At 44.3% G+C, this 18,309-nt stretch overlaps 1 protein-coding gene across 1 annotated transcript in view; it reads left to right on the top strand.

Moving 5' to 3' along the window:
* Positions 1–17,742, top strand: part of GAB2 (GRB2 associated binding protein 2) — a 198,939-nt gene extending 181,197 nt beyond the window's left edge. Inside the window, exons 4-10 of the mRNA XM_060771218.2 lie at positions 6,469–7,043; positions 7,667–7,761; positions 9,893–10,175; positions 11,110–11,200; positions 12,854–12,956; positions 14,078–14,203; positions 16,737–17,742. Coding sequence (XP_060627201.2) covers positions 6,469–7,043; positions 7,667–7,761; positions 9,893–10,175; positions 11,110–11,200; positions 12,854–12,956; positions 14,078–14,203; positions 16,737–16,880 — 1,417 coding nt within the window. The 3' untranslated portion in view covers positions 16,881–17,742. The remainder of the gene's footprint in view (positions 1–6,468; positions 7,044–7,666; positions 7,762–9,892; positions 10,176–11,109; positions 11,201–12,853; positions 12,957–14,077; positions 14,204–16,736) is intronic.
* The last annotated feature ends 567 nt before the right edge of the window (positions 17,743–18,309 follow it).

Genomic DNA, 18,309 nt, shown 5'->3' with positions numbered 1-18,309 from the left:
AAAAACAAAAAAACTACTGGGCCAAATGACCCCAAATTTGGCAACAAAACTCCTCACAATCCAAGGAGTGACCATCACTGAAAAAAAACCCCACAAAAATACCTTTACATTCAAAATATTACTATATTAAATAGACTCATAGAATAGAATTAGACGGGACTCTACCATAGTATTGCGGGAGGACAGGAAGGAAGGAAGGAGAGAAGAAAGGAGGGAAGGAAAAAGGGAAGAAATGTAGAAGGGAAAGTAAGGAAGGGAAGGAAGGAAGGAAGGAAGGAAGGAAGGAAGGGAAGGAAGGGAAGAGAAGGAGGGAGGGAAGGAAGGAAGGAAGGGAGAGAAGGAAGGGAAGAAAGAGGTACAGAAGGAAGGAAGAATACAAAGTAGAAAGGAAAGGAAAGGGAGGAAAGGCAGGAAAGAGGTAAAGAAGGAAGGAAGGAGAAAAGGAAATTAAAAAATGAAAGAAGGAAGGAAACAGGGAGGGAAGAAAGGAGACAAAGGAAGAAGTAGAGAAAGGGGAAGGAAGAAAAAAGAGAAGGAAGGATGAAACCAAAGAGCAGAAGAAGGAATGAAAAAAGAGGCAGAGAAGGAAGAAAGGAAAGAAAGGGGAAGGGAGGGAAAAGGTGGGGAGGAATAGGTAGGTACCGCTCTTTCATAATAGTCCAGATATCTACCTCTACTTTGAAAATTCTTACTATTGGCCACAGCAACGCGTGCCAGAGCACAGCTAGTTTTTTTTCTAAAAGCCAGGATGGAGGGAGCAGATCTTATCTCATTTGGGAGTGTGTTCCATAGGTGGGGAGCCACAGCCGAGAAGGCCCTGTCTCTCGTCCCCACCAGACGCATCTGTGCTGTTGATGGGAGCGAGAGCAGGGCCTCCCTGAATCTTAGATTACGAGTTGGGACGTAGGGGTGGATGCGTTCGGACAACTAAGCTGGGCCATACAGCCTGAAAAACTCACAGCAGCCCAGTGATTCCAGCCATGAAAGCCTTTGACAACACAGTCTCATAACTGCTTTCAGTGCATTTGCGTCAAAGAAAGCCAATTATAACAGTAATGGCAAAGAGCAGTACTGCAATTGGAAAACAACACTGCACACAGCAAATAAAATTCTCAGCTTTGTATTTTTAAATAATACAAGCCTTTCACAGGATTTAGGAGAGGGAAGTGTGTGTTTATGCATCACACTGTCTTCTGTTGTAACCTTTTCATGTTTTCCCACCTTGTCTTCTGTCTTTTGTCTTATCTGAAAAATCCAATAAAGAAGGAAAGGTGGAGTAGCTGCATTGGACTGGTATCTCTCGGCGCTCTCTGCCGAGAAGCACCATAACAACGAGATCCTATCTATATTTACTAAAATGTTCCACAGACTTCACCAAGGCTTAGTTCCCTGTAAGCGTGCATAGGATTGTTTTAATGCATCCTATGCTATGGGCAGTGGCGCAGTGGGTTAAAGCACTGAGCTGCTGAGCTTGTTGATCGAAAGGTTGCAGGTTCGATTCCGGGGAGTGGCGTGAGCTTCTGCTGTCAGCCCTAGCTTCTGCCAACCTAGCAGTTCGAAAACATACAAATGTGAGTAGATCAATAGGTACCGCTCCGGCGGGAAGGTAACGGCGCTCCATGCAGTCATGCCGGCCACATGACCTTGGAGGTGTCTACGGACAACGCCGGCTCTTCGGCTTAGAAATGGAGATGAGCACCACACCCCAGAGTCAGACATGACTGGACTTAATGTCAGGGGACAACCTTTACCTTTTACTATGCTATGGGCAAATATGGCCAAACTAAAAGTGTCTTACTTTGGACGTATCAAGAGACAATTCAGTTTTTAATAACTGCCTGCAAAGCATCATCATTAGAAGCTGCTGTATCTATACTGTGTACTGTATCTTTTATTTACTTGATAGAGGTCCGTCTGCAAAACAAAACAAAAAAATCTAGGACTTTACTTAGAGAAAACTAGTCTCAATCTATGTATTTATTTAAAATGTTGAGTACCCCGTACCCAAAATGCATGGGACCAGAAGCATTCCATATTTCAGCTTTAGATACTGAGATAACAAAAAGAATATGTCCATGATGTAAGATAAGAGAGCAGGTGGTTGGCTTATCCATAGCACCACCTTCTGGTGAATGAATGAAATACACTTTAACACTACAAATTTTGGGTTGCTGTGAGTTTTCTGGGCTGTATGGCCATGTTCCAGAAATATTCTCTCCTGATGTTTTGCCCACATCTATGGCAGGCATTCTCAGAGGTTGAGAGGTCCTTTGGAAACTAGGCAAGTGGCATGTCCAAGGTGGCAGAGAGAACTCTTTGTCTGTTTGAGGTATGTGTGAATGTTGCAATTGGCAAGCTTGATTAGCATTGAATGGCCTTGCAGCTCCAAAGCCTGGCTGCTTCCTGCCTAGGGGAATCCCTTGTTGGACATTCCCCAGATATATCAACCCCACTTGCCTAGTTTCCAACCGACCTCACAACCTCTGAGGATGCCTGCCATAGATGTGGGCGAAACGTCAGGAGAAAATGCTTCTGGAACATGGCCATACAGCACAGAAAACCACATTGTCCAAATTCCAGACCACCGTCTTCCAAAACAGTTACTATACTCCCAACTCAAGAAAGAGGAAACGTAAAGTTGATGGACAGGAAAAGAGATTTAAAGATGGGCCAAAAGCTAATCTTAAAAACTGTGGCATAGACACAGAGAACTGGGAAGCCCTGGCCCTTGAGCGCTCTAACTGGAGGTCAGCTGTGACTAGCAATGCTGCAGAATTCGAAGGGGCACGAATGGAGGATGAAAGGGAGAATCGTGCCAAGAGGAAGGAGCATCAAGCAACCCTGACCTGCACCGCTTTCCACCTGGAAACTGATGTCCGCACTGTGGAAGAACATGCGGGTCAAGAATAGGTCTCCACAGTCACCTATGTATCTACCACCAAGACACTACACTTGGAGGACCATCATACTCGGATGATGAGGGATCACCTAAGTAAGTAACTCCTCCAACAGCTTGAGTTAGTCATGGGATTTCTGTGTGCCAAATTTGGTCCAGGTCCATCATTGGTGAAGGTCAGAGTTTCCAGTCTCAGGCCAGCTTAAGTGGTTGAGGGGGAAAAGCAAAGGGCCTGAGGCTTTTAGGAATTGTAGGAGTTGAAGTCCAAAAGACCTGGAGGGTCCAAGTTTGCCCATGCCTGGTTTAGACTCATATAATGCATTTTAACTGCCTTAATAGAGGTTACGCTTGTATAATGCAGTTTCAAAAGGTATTATATAGCAATGTAGATGGACCCTCCAGTTAAACAGAATATTTGACTGTTTTTGATATGTATTTTGCCCTAACTTTAATATAAATTGTAGTGTATTTTGGATTGCAATTCCTCCATGAATGGCTTTGGCATGGTTATACTTTGAAGAGGAAGAACATTTCTGTTTGATACCATGTCAGGGAAATTGGAAAGGAGCCTTGCCGGGAAGCCTTTTGCGAATATGTTGCTTTTTCATCCAACCAGAGCAATATGTTGCGGTAATTTACTCCGCAGGATGGAAGAAGGGCTTCTCACCATAACGTTGACAGCTGGAAACCGGCCCAGAGGACTACGATCACAGCTGGGGAAGGACCCAGAGTCCAAAGCGATGGGAGATTATGGTGCTCCAAGCACAGCTGGATTCCCATGAACCCCAGGGCTTTCCCGAATTTAAGAGAATTTCACTCCGACATCTGACTCTCATTAATAATTAAAAGCAAGCATTTGCTTCAGATGGAATTGATGAAGGGTTATAAATAAAACAAACTGCCCTGAGATCCCTGTGGTTGGGACCCTTCCAGCGCATGTCATGCTGTCTGTTGGGATAAGTGTGAAGTCTCTATCTCTTTTCTCTCTTTCTAAAATATGTCTTCCTAAACCTTTTCCTTTTCGCTCGAGACATTTTTATGCGGCCCGGGGTTAATATGTATAGAAATAAAACATAATACTGAGCAACACAATATTTGTTCCTGGGTTATCAGTGTCATTTCCAGCCCTACCTATTTGATTATTGCACTTTCCTTGCGCTCCAGTCAGAATATATTGCAATTATTGAGTCTGTATCTCAGCTATGTTCTTTTCTCAGCCATATTGTTTTGATGCTGTTTACAATTGTTGTTTGTATTTTTTTTTATCTGATGTTTTTAATTGGTTAAACTATTTTATTTGTGTGTTTTACTTGTAATTTTGGGCTTGTCCCTTGTAAGCTGCCCCGCGTCCCTTAGAGGAGATGGTTGTTGTTGTTATTATTATTAGTAGTAGTATTTCCTAATTGGTTATATAATAATAATAATAATAATAATAATAATAATAATAATAATCAAAGTATGGATCTTTGATGTTGCAATCCCAGGTGGCAGAAGGATTGAAGAGAAACAACTGGAAAAGCTGACACGATGCGAAGATTTAAAGATTGAGCTGGCACAAGCCAGTCAAGGTGGTCCCAGTGGTGATCGGCACACTGGGTGCAGTGGCTAAAGACCTTGGCCTGCACTTAAACACAATTGGCATTCACAAAATTACCACCTGTCAGCTGCAAAAGGCTACCTTACTGGGATCTGCATGCATTATTTGCCGATACATCACACAGTCCTAGACACTTGGGAAGTGTCCGACGTGTGATCCAATACAATAGCCAGCAGAGTGATCTTGTCTGCTGTGGACTCATCTTGTGTTTCAAATAATAACAATAATAATAATAAAGAAAAAACATGGCTGTGGTTCACAAATGGAACTCTGAAAAAGGAGACAGAGGGCCTGATTCTGGCAGCCCAAGAACAAGCTATTAGAACCAATGCCATCAAAGCCAGAATTGAAAAGTCAACAACAGATCCCAAATGTAGACTCTGCAAGGAAGCAGATGAAACAGTAGATCACATCCTCAGCTGCTGCAAGAAGATCGCACAGACAGACTACAAGCAGAGGCACAACATCGTTGCTCAGATGATTCATTGGAACTTGTGCCACAAATCCCATCTGCCTGCGACAAAGAACTGGTGGGATCACAAGCCGGAAAAAGTTACAGAGAATGAACACACCAAACTCCTCTGGGACTTCTGGATTCAGACAGACATAGTTTTGGAGCATAATACTCCTGACCTCACAATCGTGTTAAAAAAGTATGGATCGTTGATGTCGCAATCCAGGTGACAGGAGGATTGCAGAGAAACAACTGGAAAAGCTGACACGATATGAGGATTTAAAGATCGAACTGCAAAGACTGGCACAAGCCAGTTAAGATGGTCCCAGTGAGTGATCGGCACACTGGGTGCAGTGCCTACAGACCTTGGCCTGCATTTAAACACAATCGGCACTGACAAAATTGCCATTAGTCAGTTGCAGAAAGCCACCTTGCTGGGATCTGCACGCATTATTCACCGATACATCACACAGTCCTAGACACTTGGGAAGTGCCCGCCATGTGATCCAATACAACAGCCAACAGAGTGATCTTGTCTGCTGCGGACTCATCTTGTTGTGTTTCAAATAATAATAATAATAATAATAATAATAATAATAATAATAATACTTTATACTGTATTTCACCCTTCTCCCTGTGGGAACTTAGAGCAGAGTACAGTGTAAACAGATATACCGGCAAACATTAGAATAATAGAATCAAAGAGTTGGAAGAGACCTCATGGGCCATCCAGTCCAACCCCCTGCCAAGAATTAGGAATATTGCATTCAAATCACCCCTGACAGATGGCCATCCAGCCCCTGTTTAAAAGCTTCCAAAGAAGGAGCCTCCACCACACTCCGGGGCAGAGAGTTCCACTGCTGAACTGCTCTCACAGTCAGGAAGTTCTTCCTCATGTTCAGATGGAATCTCCTCTCTTGTAGTTTGAAGCCATTGTTCCATTGCGTCCTAGTCTCCAAGGAAGCAGAAAACAAGCTTTCTCCCTCCTCTCTGTGGCTTCCTCTCACATATTTATACATGGCTATCATATCTCCTCTCATCCTTCTTTTCTTCAGGCTAAACATGCCCAGCTCCTTAAGACGCTCCTTATAGGGATTGTTCTCCAGACCCTTGATCATTTTGGTAGGCATTCAATGCCTCGTTACAATACAGTGAGACACACAAACACAAACAAAGGCAGAGGCTTCCTCCTCTAGGCAATCTTCCAATTACAGTCTGAGCAAAACAGAATGAATTGGTAATCTTACTTCCCTCAATTGAGGAACTATTCTCCCATTGATGAATCTATGATTGCATTGGCTTTTGATCATTTTGTTCAGTCACCTCTGGATCGATTCCAGATTGTCCGTCTCCTTTTTGAATTGCTTTGCCCATAACTGAACATAGGGTCATTCCAGACAAGGTCTGACCTGAGCAGAACAGAGTGAGATTATGACGTCTGTTGATCTAGAAATAAATACACGAAGGAATGTGATTACCTCTTCACCATCTCTCCTCTTTTTGTTTCTTCTTCCCTATCAGGAGTGCCAGTTTTTCGCAAGCCACAAGGTCGGCTTTCTTCATGAGAAGCGATCCGTCTGTCCAGAAGGTCTCTCAAGGGAACGGACACTGTGTCAACGGGATGGGAGGGCACGTCCACGGCTTCTACAGCTTGCCCAAGCCCAGCCGGCACAACTCGGAGCTTGGGGACAGTGCCTACGACCTCCCGAGGAGCTTTGGGTGCTACGGCCACACCAAAGCCAGCCTCACTGGGTCCGAGACAGACAGCGAAGAGGTCTATACCTTTAAGACCCCAAACAACACCCTTTGCAAAGGCTTCGGGGAGCTTTCGACGGACTCATATGACGTTCCCGGTACCCCAGTTTATCAGATCCCGAGGACATTCACGCTGGATAAGAACCACAATGCCCTGGCGTCCGGCGAAACTCCGGCCACTCCTCCTCCAAGGCCACCGAAGCCAGGACAAGCGGAATCCAGATGGGGCAGCCCCCAACAGCGGCTTCTGGACAGCGAAAGCCTGGGCGTGGGGTCAGTGGCTGCAACCATTCCCAGGAGGAATACACTACCAGCGGTGGAAAACTGCAGGCTGCACCGAGGTGAGTAGTTTCCTGAGATTTATTTATTTACTTATTTACAGTATTTATATTCTGTCCTTCTCACCCCGCAGGGGACTCAGGGCGGATTACATGGCAAACATTCAATGCCATGGACATACAACATATATAGACAGACACACAGAGGCTATTTAACATTCCAGCTTTTTCATGAGGGTATTCTACCCACCAGGGGAGCTGTTACTTCACTGTCTATTTGTGATGGAGTACTTCCTTATTCTTTGCATGCTTGCTGGAGATTTTTATGGCATCATAAATTATCCTCCCCGCATGAGTGGTACCTAAATTTCCTACTTGACAGATGCAACTGTCTTTCGGGCTGCAAAGGTCAACAGCAAGCTACACAAATTGGTCGGAAGCTCACTCTGACCTGGGCTGACTTCGAACTCATGACCTTTCAGTCAGTAGTGATCTTAATGCAGTGGACTCCCAGCCAGCTGCGCCACAGTCCCGGAGATGGGGCATTTGGCACTGGACAACTCAAAGGGGTCTGTCTAGGGAAATAAGGTAGAAATGAAGTAAATAAGTAAGACTCAGGCAAGTTAAGGTATCTTGATAAGGGATTTTTTTTTCAATTGAGTGAACTATTGTTTAACTGATTTCAGCATCATCCTGTGAGACCTATGAATACCCGCAACATAGCAGCAGCAGTGCCGCTCAGTCAGCAGAGTCTATGAATGTGGGCCTTCATCCATATCTGGTGAGTTATTTATGTTCGCTTAGCCAACCCAAGGTGAATTTCTCTCATTTGTTCAATTTGCTACAGAATTGGTATTTGTCTGCATTGTACACCTATTCATTCATTCATTCATTCATTTAGCACATCAAATGTCCAAGTTACTTTACAGTCAACTTGCCCAAAACAGAACGCAAAACTATACAATACCATTGCAAATGAAATCATTCTGATAAAATGCAAAACTAAACAGTGCAGTACAAAACAAACTAATGAATACAAGTCATCAGAATATACTAGTCTCCAAAACAAAATCTAGCTAAAAGCTTTGGAAAATGAACTTTTCCAGTTCAGGAAACTTTAAACAGCAATAGTAATGGTGTCATCCTAGAGAATCCTGAGATTTTATTTAATTAAAGGGAGTAGACCAGAAATATTTAGAAATGTATTTATTTATTTATCATATCAGGAGAGAACCAATGTATTTGAGAAAACACAAAGTTTAAAGACTTGGAATTCTGTTAAATGTCCTTTGACCAGCAGCTGGCTACTTGTAGTGCCTCTGGTGTTGCTATAAGAAGGTTTTCCATTGTGCATGTGGCAGGGCTCAGGTTGAATTGTAGTAGGTGGTCTCTGATTTGCTCTTCTCCGCACTCGCATGTTGTCGACTCCACTTTGTGGCCCCATTTCTGAAGGTTGGCTCTGCATCTTGTGGTGCCAGAGCACAGTCTGTTCAGCGCTTTCCAAGTTGCCCAGTCTTCTGTGTGCTCAGGAGGGAGTCTCTCATTTGGTATCAGCAATGGATTGATGTGCTGTGTTTGAGCCTGCCACTTTTGGACTCTCGCTTGCTGAGGTGTTCCAGCGAGTGTCTCTGTAGATCTTAGAAACCTATTTCTTGATTTAAATTGTTGACGTGCTGGCTGATACCCAAACAAGGGATGAGCTAGAGATGTCACTACCTTGGTCCTTACACTATTGGTTGCTACTTCCCGGCAGATGTCAGGTGGTGCAATACCGGCTAGACAGTGTAGTTTCTCCAGTGGTGTAGGGCACAGACACCCCATCATAATGTGGCATGTTTCATTAAGAGCCACATCTACTGTTTTAGCATGGTGAGATGTGTTCCTCACTGGGCATGCGTACTCAGCAGCAGAGTAGCAAAGCGCAAAAGCAGATGTCTTCACTGTGTCTGCTTGTGATCCCCAGGTTGTGCCAGTCAACTTTTGTATGATATTGTTTCTAGCACCCACTTTTTGCTTGATATTCAAGCAGTGCTTCTTGTAGGTCAGAGCACGGTCCAGGGTGCCTCCCAGGTATTTGGGTTCGCTGCAATGCTCCAGTGGGATTCCTTCCCAGGTGATCCTCAGACCTCGAGATGCTTGTCTGTTCTTAAGATGAAAAGCACACATCTGTGTTTTAGATGGATTGGGAATCAGTTTGTTTTGCCTGTTATAGGCAGTAAGAGCACCTAAAACTTCAGAGAGCTTCTGTTCAACCATCTCAAAGCTCCCTGCTTGAGCGGTAATGGCACGATCATCTGTTATCTCGTTTGGCATCAGCCATGGATTGAGCTGCTGGGTTTTAGCCTGCCACTTTTGGACTCTCGCTTGCTGAGGTGTTCCAGCGAGTGTCTTTGTAGATCTTAGAAAACTATTTCTTGATGTAAGGCATTGGCGTGCTGGCTGATATCCAGACAGGTGATGGGCCAGAGATATCACTGCCTTGGTCCTTTCATTGTTGGCTGCTACTTCCCGGCTCCCTGCTTGAGCGGTAATGGCATGATCGTCATTGAGGTATCATTTTAGAAATCATTTTAAGTATCTCTTAGGATGGAGCCATGCTTATTAAAGTGTTATGAAAATGCAGAAAAGGTGCTGTTTCATTCAAGGAAATTGTTCTCAGTTCCCCTTCTTCTCTAAACATTTTACCCTTGGCTTCAAGATTTCACCATCCACCGCATGCCTGATTCCAAACCATTGCATGAAATCCTAAGGACTAGGAACTTCATGGTTGTTTTCAGATTTCAAATCTGGGATTCTCAGGGTGCAACCTAGCTGTAGTTTTGGAGATCTTGCTTTCCTAGCAGCCCAGCCTCGGTCCTCTTTGAATTTTTGTTTCCATGCTCATTCCATTTTGCTTCCTTTTCACTCCCTAGCAAAACAAAGCTACAGTGGCTCGTTCTCACAGCGCCGATTCCGAGGACAACTATGTCCCGATGAACCCAGGTTCCTCGATCTTGCTGAACATGGAAAGATCAGACGACAATTCCCAGAACCTCTATATCCCCATGAGCCCCGGGCCTCATCACCTGGACATGATGGCGATATCTTCTTCTACTTTTCCCCTTCATAAGGGCAGCAGTAGCTCCCAGCCTCACCGGCGAATGAGTGAAATCCAGCCCCCGCCCGTCAACCGAAACCTCAAACCAGATCGCAAAGGTATTAACAGGAACTGTGCAGGTCGAAAAATGACTCATAAACAATAGATTTGCTGAAACATAACATCAATTCGTTATGTTGTTTATTATTTTCAGGTTTTTTTAATAAAGGAAATTGTGGGCAATGAATTAACATTAAACAAATTAATGCCAAGCTTTTCTCTATCTATATAAATAAAAATGTAATGTTCGTTTGTGGGATTAATATAATTCAAAAACCACTGAACGAATTGACACGGAATTTGGACACAAAACACCTATCAGGCCAACGAGTGACCATCACTCACAAAAACACTGAAAAACACAAAAAGGGGACTTAAAAAGCCAAAAAAAGCAAAACATCATTGCATGCACAAAACAACTCCCCCTGGCAAACAAAACACACAATAGCGTATCCACACTTTCTTCCGGACTACAGCTCCCAGCATCCCCTAGACCAGGCCCTTTAGGAGAGGAGGATGATCGAAATGCACTGTTTCCAAGAAGCAAGCTTTCTTCTCCTTGGATTTCTTTGAGAGCATCCCAGTCCCTGCATATATCCAATTTCCTATTCCTGGACTGCAACTCCCCGCAAACTTCCAGATGGATAAGACAGATAGATTAGAAAGATAGGTAGGTAGGTAGGTAGGTAGGTAGGTAGGTAGATTGATCAGGAGGACTGCTAGAAGTTGCAGTCCAAGAATAGGTAGAGAAGGAAGAACAGAGAGAAAGAGGAAGGGAAAGAAAAGGGAGGGGAGGGAAAGGGAAGAGGAAGATAGGAAGGAAGGAGAGAATGAAAGAGACAAGGGAAGGAAGGGAGGGAGGGAGGGAGGGAGGAAGGAGAGAAAGAAAGGTGGAGAGAAAGGGAAGGAAAGTTGGCCACAGCAACGCGTGGCGGGTACATCTAGTCCCTAATAAATATGTTCCATCCTGACTCCAATCTCTTTCTCCTTCAGCAAAGCCAACACCACTAGACTTGAGGAACAACACAGTCATTGATGAACTTCCTTTCAAATCGCCAGTCTCTAAATCCTGGTCCAGGCCTGGGTGAGTATCAGATGGGGCTGTTTTGTTGATCCATCCCATTATGGGATGATGGGCTGTTGCTTTGATCCATCCCAGGTGTGGCTTGCCCAAGTAACCACCATCCTCAAGTGGAAATGTTTGTGGCTGCATCCCTAAAGTACATAACTGGGAAATTCCAGAATTATTTTCCTAACAGAATTATAGGGTAATAGAACTAAGTATTTAACTGAATTTAAACTTGCTTGAAGAATATTGTCTGATCTTGCCAGCCACACAAGAGATGAGTAGTCTCTTTTGGAGATGAGTAGTCTCTGCAATGCAAGCCTTCCAAGGCCAGAAATCAGGTTGTCTTCAGACATGCTTTGATTGTATTTTCCTACACAGCAAAGGGTTGGACTGGATGGTCCTGGTGGTCTCTTCCAGCTCTATTTCTGTTACCTAGAGGAAAGGACAAAATGGCATCCATCCCATTACCTGTATAAACATTGACAATACTGAAAGTCAATTTTAGCTTTGATTCTGGCAGCATTTCTACCTCTGAGAACAATAGGGGGCAGAGAAAACATTTTGTTTGTTTTTTGTTGTTTTATTTATTTACAGTATTTATATTCCACCCTTCTCACCCCAACGGGCAGATCACAGAACATACATATGTGGCAAACATTCAGTGCTGTTTATACACAGACTTAGACAGACAAATGAGCATAGAGAGAGGTATACAGACTTTTCCCCCATCTTCCTCTTTCTTAGAGACTGTGCTCAGTTCCAGCCACGGAGGGATGCTGTCGCTTCATCTTCCTGCCGAAGAGCATTGTTTGTAATTTCCTCCTTTTTGATCGAATTGCCAGTATTTTTCCTTAGTACCTCCCTGCTTTTAAGCAATCCCTATTTGTCTACTCACATTTTGCTTTCGAACTGCTAGGTTGGCAGAAGCTGGGTATAAGGTCAGGAGTTCACCCTGACCCGGGCTTCGAACTATCAGCCTTTTGACTCATAAGATTTATTGCAGCTGGTGGTTTAACCTGCTGTGCTAAAGTCCGGCCCTTGTTGTTGTGTGTCTTCAAGTTGCCTCTAACTTAGGAGACCCCCATTACAGGGTTTTCAGGGTCCGAGAGCATGTGATTTGCCCAAAGTTATCCAATGGATTTCCATGGCTGAGCAGGAGAATCGAATCCTGGTTTCCACAGCCATAGTCCAGTGCTTAAACTCCACCATGCTGACTACTAGTCTGGAAACTTTAACAAATAAATACAACATAAATGTCTCACTCTCCAAAAGCTGTAAAATCCAGAGAGATGATCCATCAGCTCATCGTAATCTGCCAGACTATTATGGGGATAACATAGAAGGACTATAGGGATTACTTGGGGGAAGAATGGAATAAGGTGAACACAGCAGTCACCTCACACTCCCAAATGTTCCATTCTTCTTAATACCTAAATTTGATGGGACTGAAGTAAATTGTTATTTAATTAAACTGCACCTGGAATTCTGTATCCAGGTCTGGACAGCACAACAAGAAGGATATTTGTAAACTGGGATGTGCCCAGAGAGATAACCCAGTGGTCTGGGATTCAAGCAAGTTACCCCTCTCTGCCTGTTCTTGAGGCTAACCCTGTTTTCCCTCAATAATAAAACAATATAACCTGTCCTCTTCTGCAATTCCTCTTTCAGCCAGGCATTCAACTCCAACTTTTCCCCATACTGTCGTCCCATCTCAACCCAGAGCATCACCAGCACTGACTCAGGAGACAGTGAAGAAAATTATGTGGCCATGGTGAGTCTCATCAGAACATATGTCCTAACATTCTCTTTCTTCACTATCAAGGAGCTCCACTTTTATGAGAGTTAAGAGTCAAGGGACCCTCATAAGAGTGTAAAAAATGCTAAATAAAAAACTGCTAAGAATCTCTACATCCTCTAGTGCAGTGGTTCTCAACCTTCCTAGTGCCACGATCCCTTAAAACGCTTCCTCATGTTATGGTGACCCCCAACCACAAAATTAGTTTCATTGCTACTTCACAACTGTCATTTTGCTGCTGTTATGAATAGCAATGTAAATATCTGACATGCAAGATGTATTTCCATACACTGGACCAAATTTGGCACAAAGACCCAATACACCCAAATTTAAATACTGATGGGATTGGGGGAGGGTATTGGTTTTGTCCTGTGGGAGTTGTAGTTACTGGGATTTATAGTTCACTTACAATCAAAGAGCATTCTGAACTCCACCGATGGAATTGAATCAAACTTGGCACACAGAACTCCCACAAAGGAGAAAATATTGGAAGGGTTTGGTGGGCATTGACCTTGAGTTTTGGGAGTTGTAGTTCACCTACATCCGGAGAGCACTGTGGACTCAAACAATGATGGATCTGGACCAAACTTGGAACGACTTCTCAATATTCCCAAATGTAAACACTAGTGGGGTTTGGGGAAAATAGACCTTGACATTTGGGAGTTGTAGTTGCTGGGATTTACAGTTCACCTACAGTCAAAGAGCATTCTGAACCCTGTCAACGATTGAATTGGGCCAAACTTCCCACACAGAACCTCCATGACCAACAGAAAATACTGTGCTTTCTTTTGGTCTTTGGTGACCCCTCTGACACCCCTTCATGACCTCTCCAGGGGTCCCGACCCCCAGGTTGAGAAACACTGCTCTAGTGTGATTCTGATTAACTTTGTGTGCCATAGCACACCGAATAAGGTCTACTTGTACATTCTCTCTAGTGCATTTCACATTGCAATTACACAATGGCTCCCCAGAGATGCTCCTTCTTGCTCCAGAAGAGCATCTCTTCCAAGATGTGTGTTGAATTGCTTTGCTTAGAAAACTTCCTATCTTTAATTATTTTACCTTATTAATTCTTGCTCATCTTATTTTTATTTTAGCAAAACCCGATCTCTGCGTCTCCCATTCCCAGCGGCACAAGCAGTCCAGCCACAAAAAAGAGCACAGGAAGTGTTGATTACCTGGCTTTGGACTTCCAGCCGAGCTCACCTGGGCCACATCGAAAGGTATAGCTCTTCTCTGAAACTTTTGCAGGCAGTTGCAACCGTGCAACCAATGGCTAGTCACAACTAGAAGTGTCCCATGGAACCAATAGGTTTTACTTACTAGTGAAGAACAGACCCAATGAGTTTACTCTAAGTGTAATTCAAGTCAGCCAGCATCTTGTTAGTGGCAGACACAGGTATAATTTACTCTATTACCATAGTGGGAAGGTCTTGCACTGCCTCTGAAAGCAGGATAATAAGGAGAAAGATTGGAATTATTTTTTCAAGGTTTTATTGACAGCCCCAGATGACTGAATTGATACACCCTCCTTATAGGTTCCCTCTTTTGACCAGAGTTGGCTTGATGGTGCATTGATTGAATTCCTGCCCAATAGCCCTCTGGTTGACATCCATTCAAGATGCAGGCTGAGATACTGCATTATCAGGTGAAGCTCAAAGCTCAAAGCTACTTCTTCTGATGCACTTCCTAAAACATACCTCTTAAAACAGACAGTAATTCAATCAAAGGGCTCCAGGGACACTGTACTTTGGTACTTTGGAGAGAATCTTCAAGGTCTACTCCAGTTGGAACCAACCAACAAGGATTCCAGACTAGATTTAGAGATCTCTGCCATATGGGTTGAATCATAGAATCATAGAGTTGGAAGAGACCTCATAGGCCATCCAGTCCAACCCCCTGCCAAGAAGCAGGAAAATTGCATTCAAAACACCCCCGACAGATGGCCACCCAGACTCTGTTTCAAAGCCTCCAAAGAAGGAGCCTCCACCACACTCTGGGGCAGAGAGTTCCACTGCTGAACAGCTCTCACAGTCGGGAAGTCCTTCCTAATGTTCAGATGTGTTGAGGATTCCTCATCGTCAGAAGAGGAAGGGGAGCAGGGAGGTGCTCAGGTCTTGGAGGGAGAGGAAGAACAATCCAACAATGAGGTTTTGCAGGTGCCTACTTTTTGTAGAAAGATGGAGGGAGTCAGAGAACAGGCGGTGGTCAGCTCGATTAGCTGCTAAGAGATTGATGAGCTAATTGGGTGATGCCCTAAGCCCTCCTGCATGGGGTATAAATCAGAAGCAGGAGAACTTAGCTTTTCGCTGCTAACAACAACTCTGTTACTGCCGTGACATACTTTGTGTTTAAGACTTCATGATTTGTGTCTTCTTGTCTGCTGATTTTGCTGGGACTTTGCTAAAGACTTTCATTGGTGTCTGTAGTAAGACTTCCTTGTTTCCTTTTTCAATTGCATTTGCTTATTTTGTTTGCTGGAGTATCAAATCAAATCATTTATTTCGGTCATTGACCAGCACAGGAAATAGTCACATTTTCACACAAACTTGGTATGTTTGGTACATTAAAAATATAAATATAACTACTGAAGCACAATATGGGTGAGGGAGCAGAAGGGAAGGGGAAACAGGGTAAAAACATACAATGCCCAGATCCATCACCAAATTGTAGATTCAGAGAAGATTATTACTGGACACACAGTTAACTTTTGGGACTAGTCATTCCCTGACGGATTTTGTATGCTGCTGCACAGAACTTTGCAACATTATAGGTTGTAGTTGAATTAATATCTGCAAGTAGCAGGGAGGTACAAAATTGTCCTGAATGGCCTGGGTGCTTGTATAACAGAGGTAAGATAAGCCTGGCACGGATATCCCTGTAGAACGGTCACTGGAGGAGGACATGTTCTATTGCTTCTACATGACCAGAGTCACAGGGGCAGAGTCTCTCTGGGAAAGGGATCTTCCGGTAGCGGCCTTCGAGTACAGCTGATGAGAGAGCGTGGCATCGAGCCAGGGTGAAAGCCCTTCGATGAATGGGAACCTCTAAGTTTGTTCATTGATAAGGAAGGTTGGAACCGAGGCCAGATCTAGTTGTCGCTCTGTGTCTGTGATACGTTGTTTAATAAGTGCTTTGGCTTGATTGTAATCCGTAGCGAGTAGTAGACCTGGAGAAAATCCCAATGAGGAGATTTTTGATGCTACCGCCTGCTTCCATGTGGATTGGAAGTCATCCTTCATGGTTAGTGGGGCAAGACCAAAGGGTGCACAGGATAGTCTGAGCCAGAGGTTGAGTATGGCCACCCACACCCTGGCCTCCACTCTCATAAAGCCCGTCTCTAGTTGCAGGGCATTTAGGGACCTGCAAGGCCGATCTCAGAAACTTTGACTGAACCAGCTCTAATGGGGCAAAACTGGGGAAGGGGCCCAGCTGAGCACCATACAAGAGTTGGTCTAATGACTTGGCTTCAAACAACTTGAGTGCTGCTGGTGTGAAGTGGCCCCCTCTTGACTTAAGATATTTAAGAATGGCAATTGAGCTCCCCTGCGCGGTGTTGGATACTTGATCCTGTTTGCTGGAGTAAAGCATTTTTCTTTTACTTTCAATTTTGTATTAAGGCTGTTTCTTAAGAGCAAAACAGGACAAGATGGAATCTCCTTTCTTGTTTCTTTTCTTGTAGTTTATAAGTGTACAACTAAGCAAACCTGTTCTGAACCAAGCAAACCTGTTTTGTATTTTCTTCTCCTTGGGCAGCCTTCGACATCATCAGCTGCTTCGGACGAGAAGGTCGACTACGTGCAAGTTGACAAGGAGAAGACGCAAGCCTTGCAAAGCACCATGCTGGAGTGGACCGACGTCCGGCAGTCTTCGGAGCCCACCAAGGCAGCCAAACAGTAGGAGGAAAGCCAGAGACTAAACATTTCTCTCCATAGAGACTAGACCTCCAGCTACCATTGAGTGAGGGCCATTCTCCAAGGCTGGGCAGACTGGTTTCGAAAGCAGGCTTGACATCAGGGGAGGACCTTGCCAGTGCTAACAGTGCCAGGAGTTTCGCTTGCTGTTGGAGAAGTGAACTGGGGAAATCAACATAGCAATACTGGGATTCTTGACACCCTGTTTCTGCATGCTTTCAGCCATGGCTGTACCCACCTTCTTGCCAGATGACTGCACCTGACACTCACCCCCTTGTTCTGTGTTCTGGTCGTTTACAGGGGGAAACGTGGTCGACCGTCATCTCTGGATCTGATTTTCAACATTGGTTCTTGTTTCTGTGTTAATTGCAGCAATGAAGCACTGAAGAGTCTTGGGGGGATCGGGGTCGAGAACAAACTATCACTACTCATTGTCCTATATCAGCCTCTTGACAATGTAAACTGACTTGAGCTGAAATTTTCTCTCCCACTTCCTCCATCTCTTCAAGATTCTCCTTGGAAAAATTGAATGGTGAATCTTCTTTGGAGTGTTTTCTAAATACTTGTGTATCGTTGAATGTTCAAGGAATATTTGATATCTGGTGTGCTGATAACTGATGTTTGAATTCAAGGTTTGATGTTTGATGGTATTTGATAGCTGGTGTGCCGTTTTGTATTTAGTCGTTGGCGGAGTGTAATGTCTGACTGCTTAGGAGATCCATAGATAAAAACATCACGGCCCCATCGGATTGGATGCAAGGCCCAACCCGTCTGATATTCCCATTCCATTCAGTTGTGACTCCGGTTTTTGATGGCTGCTAATAAATTTAGAGTTCGCCAAGTTTGAAGCAGTTGCAAATTCATGTTTGAAAACTGAAAGATGGAAAATCTGGGAAAGAGTTGCAAACATTCACCAGCAATGAGCAGAGTTGATATGGTCAATGGTTTTAGGTAAGAGGCGTGTGTTGAAGAACAAAAGTAGGAAACGTAGTAGTTGGAAACAGCAGAGAATGTCCTCAGAACCACATACAACAGTGTTTCTCAACCAGGGGAATGGCGTACCTGTGGGCAGTTGCAAGGGGTTTCAGAGGGGTCACCAAAGACCATCAGAAAACGTATATTTCTGATGGTCTTAGGAACCCCTTTGGCAGAGAAAGCTGAAGATCTCTCCACCTGTCCTTCTCTTCCTTTTTGGAAACAGACGGTGAATCCTTCCACCAAAAGCCCTCCTCCACTGTGGTTGGCTGACCTCTCAGTCAAGGGGAGGGCTGTTTCTGGGACTCAAAGCGGGGAGGGGAGAGCAGGCATGCTCAGCGCATGGCAGCATGATGCACATGTGCGGGGTGAGGGAGAGTGTGCGAGGCTGGAGGAAGGTTCGCACCAGCCAATCCCTTCAAGACATAGGGGTTCTGTTT

The sequence above is a fragment of the Anolis sagrei genome, chromosome 3 (genome assembly GCF_037176765.1).
Source record: "Anolis sagrei isolate rAnoSag1 chromosome 3, rAnoSag1.mat, whole genome shotgun sequence".
Taxonomy (NCBI): Eukaryota; Metazoa; Chordata; class Lepidosauria; order Squamata; family Dactyloidae; genus Anolis; species Anolis sagrei.
This window is presented reverse-complemented; position numbering and strand designations above follow the sequence as displayed.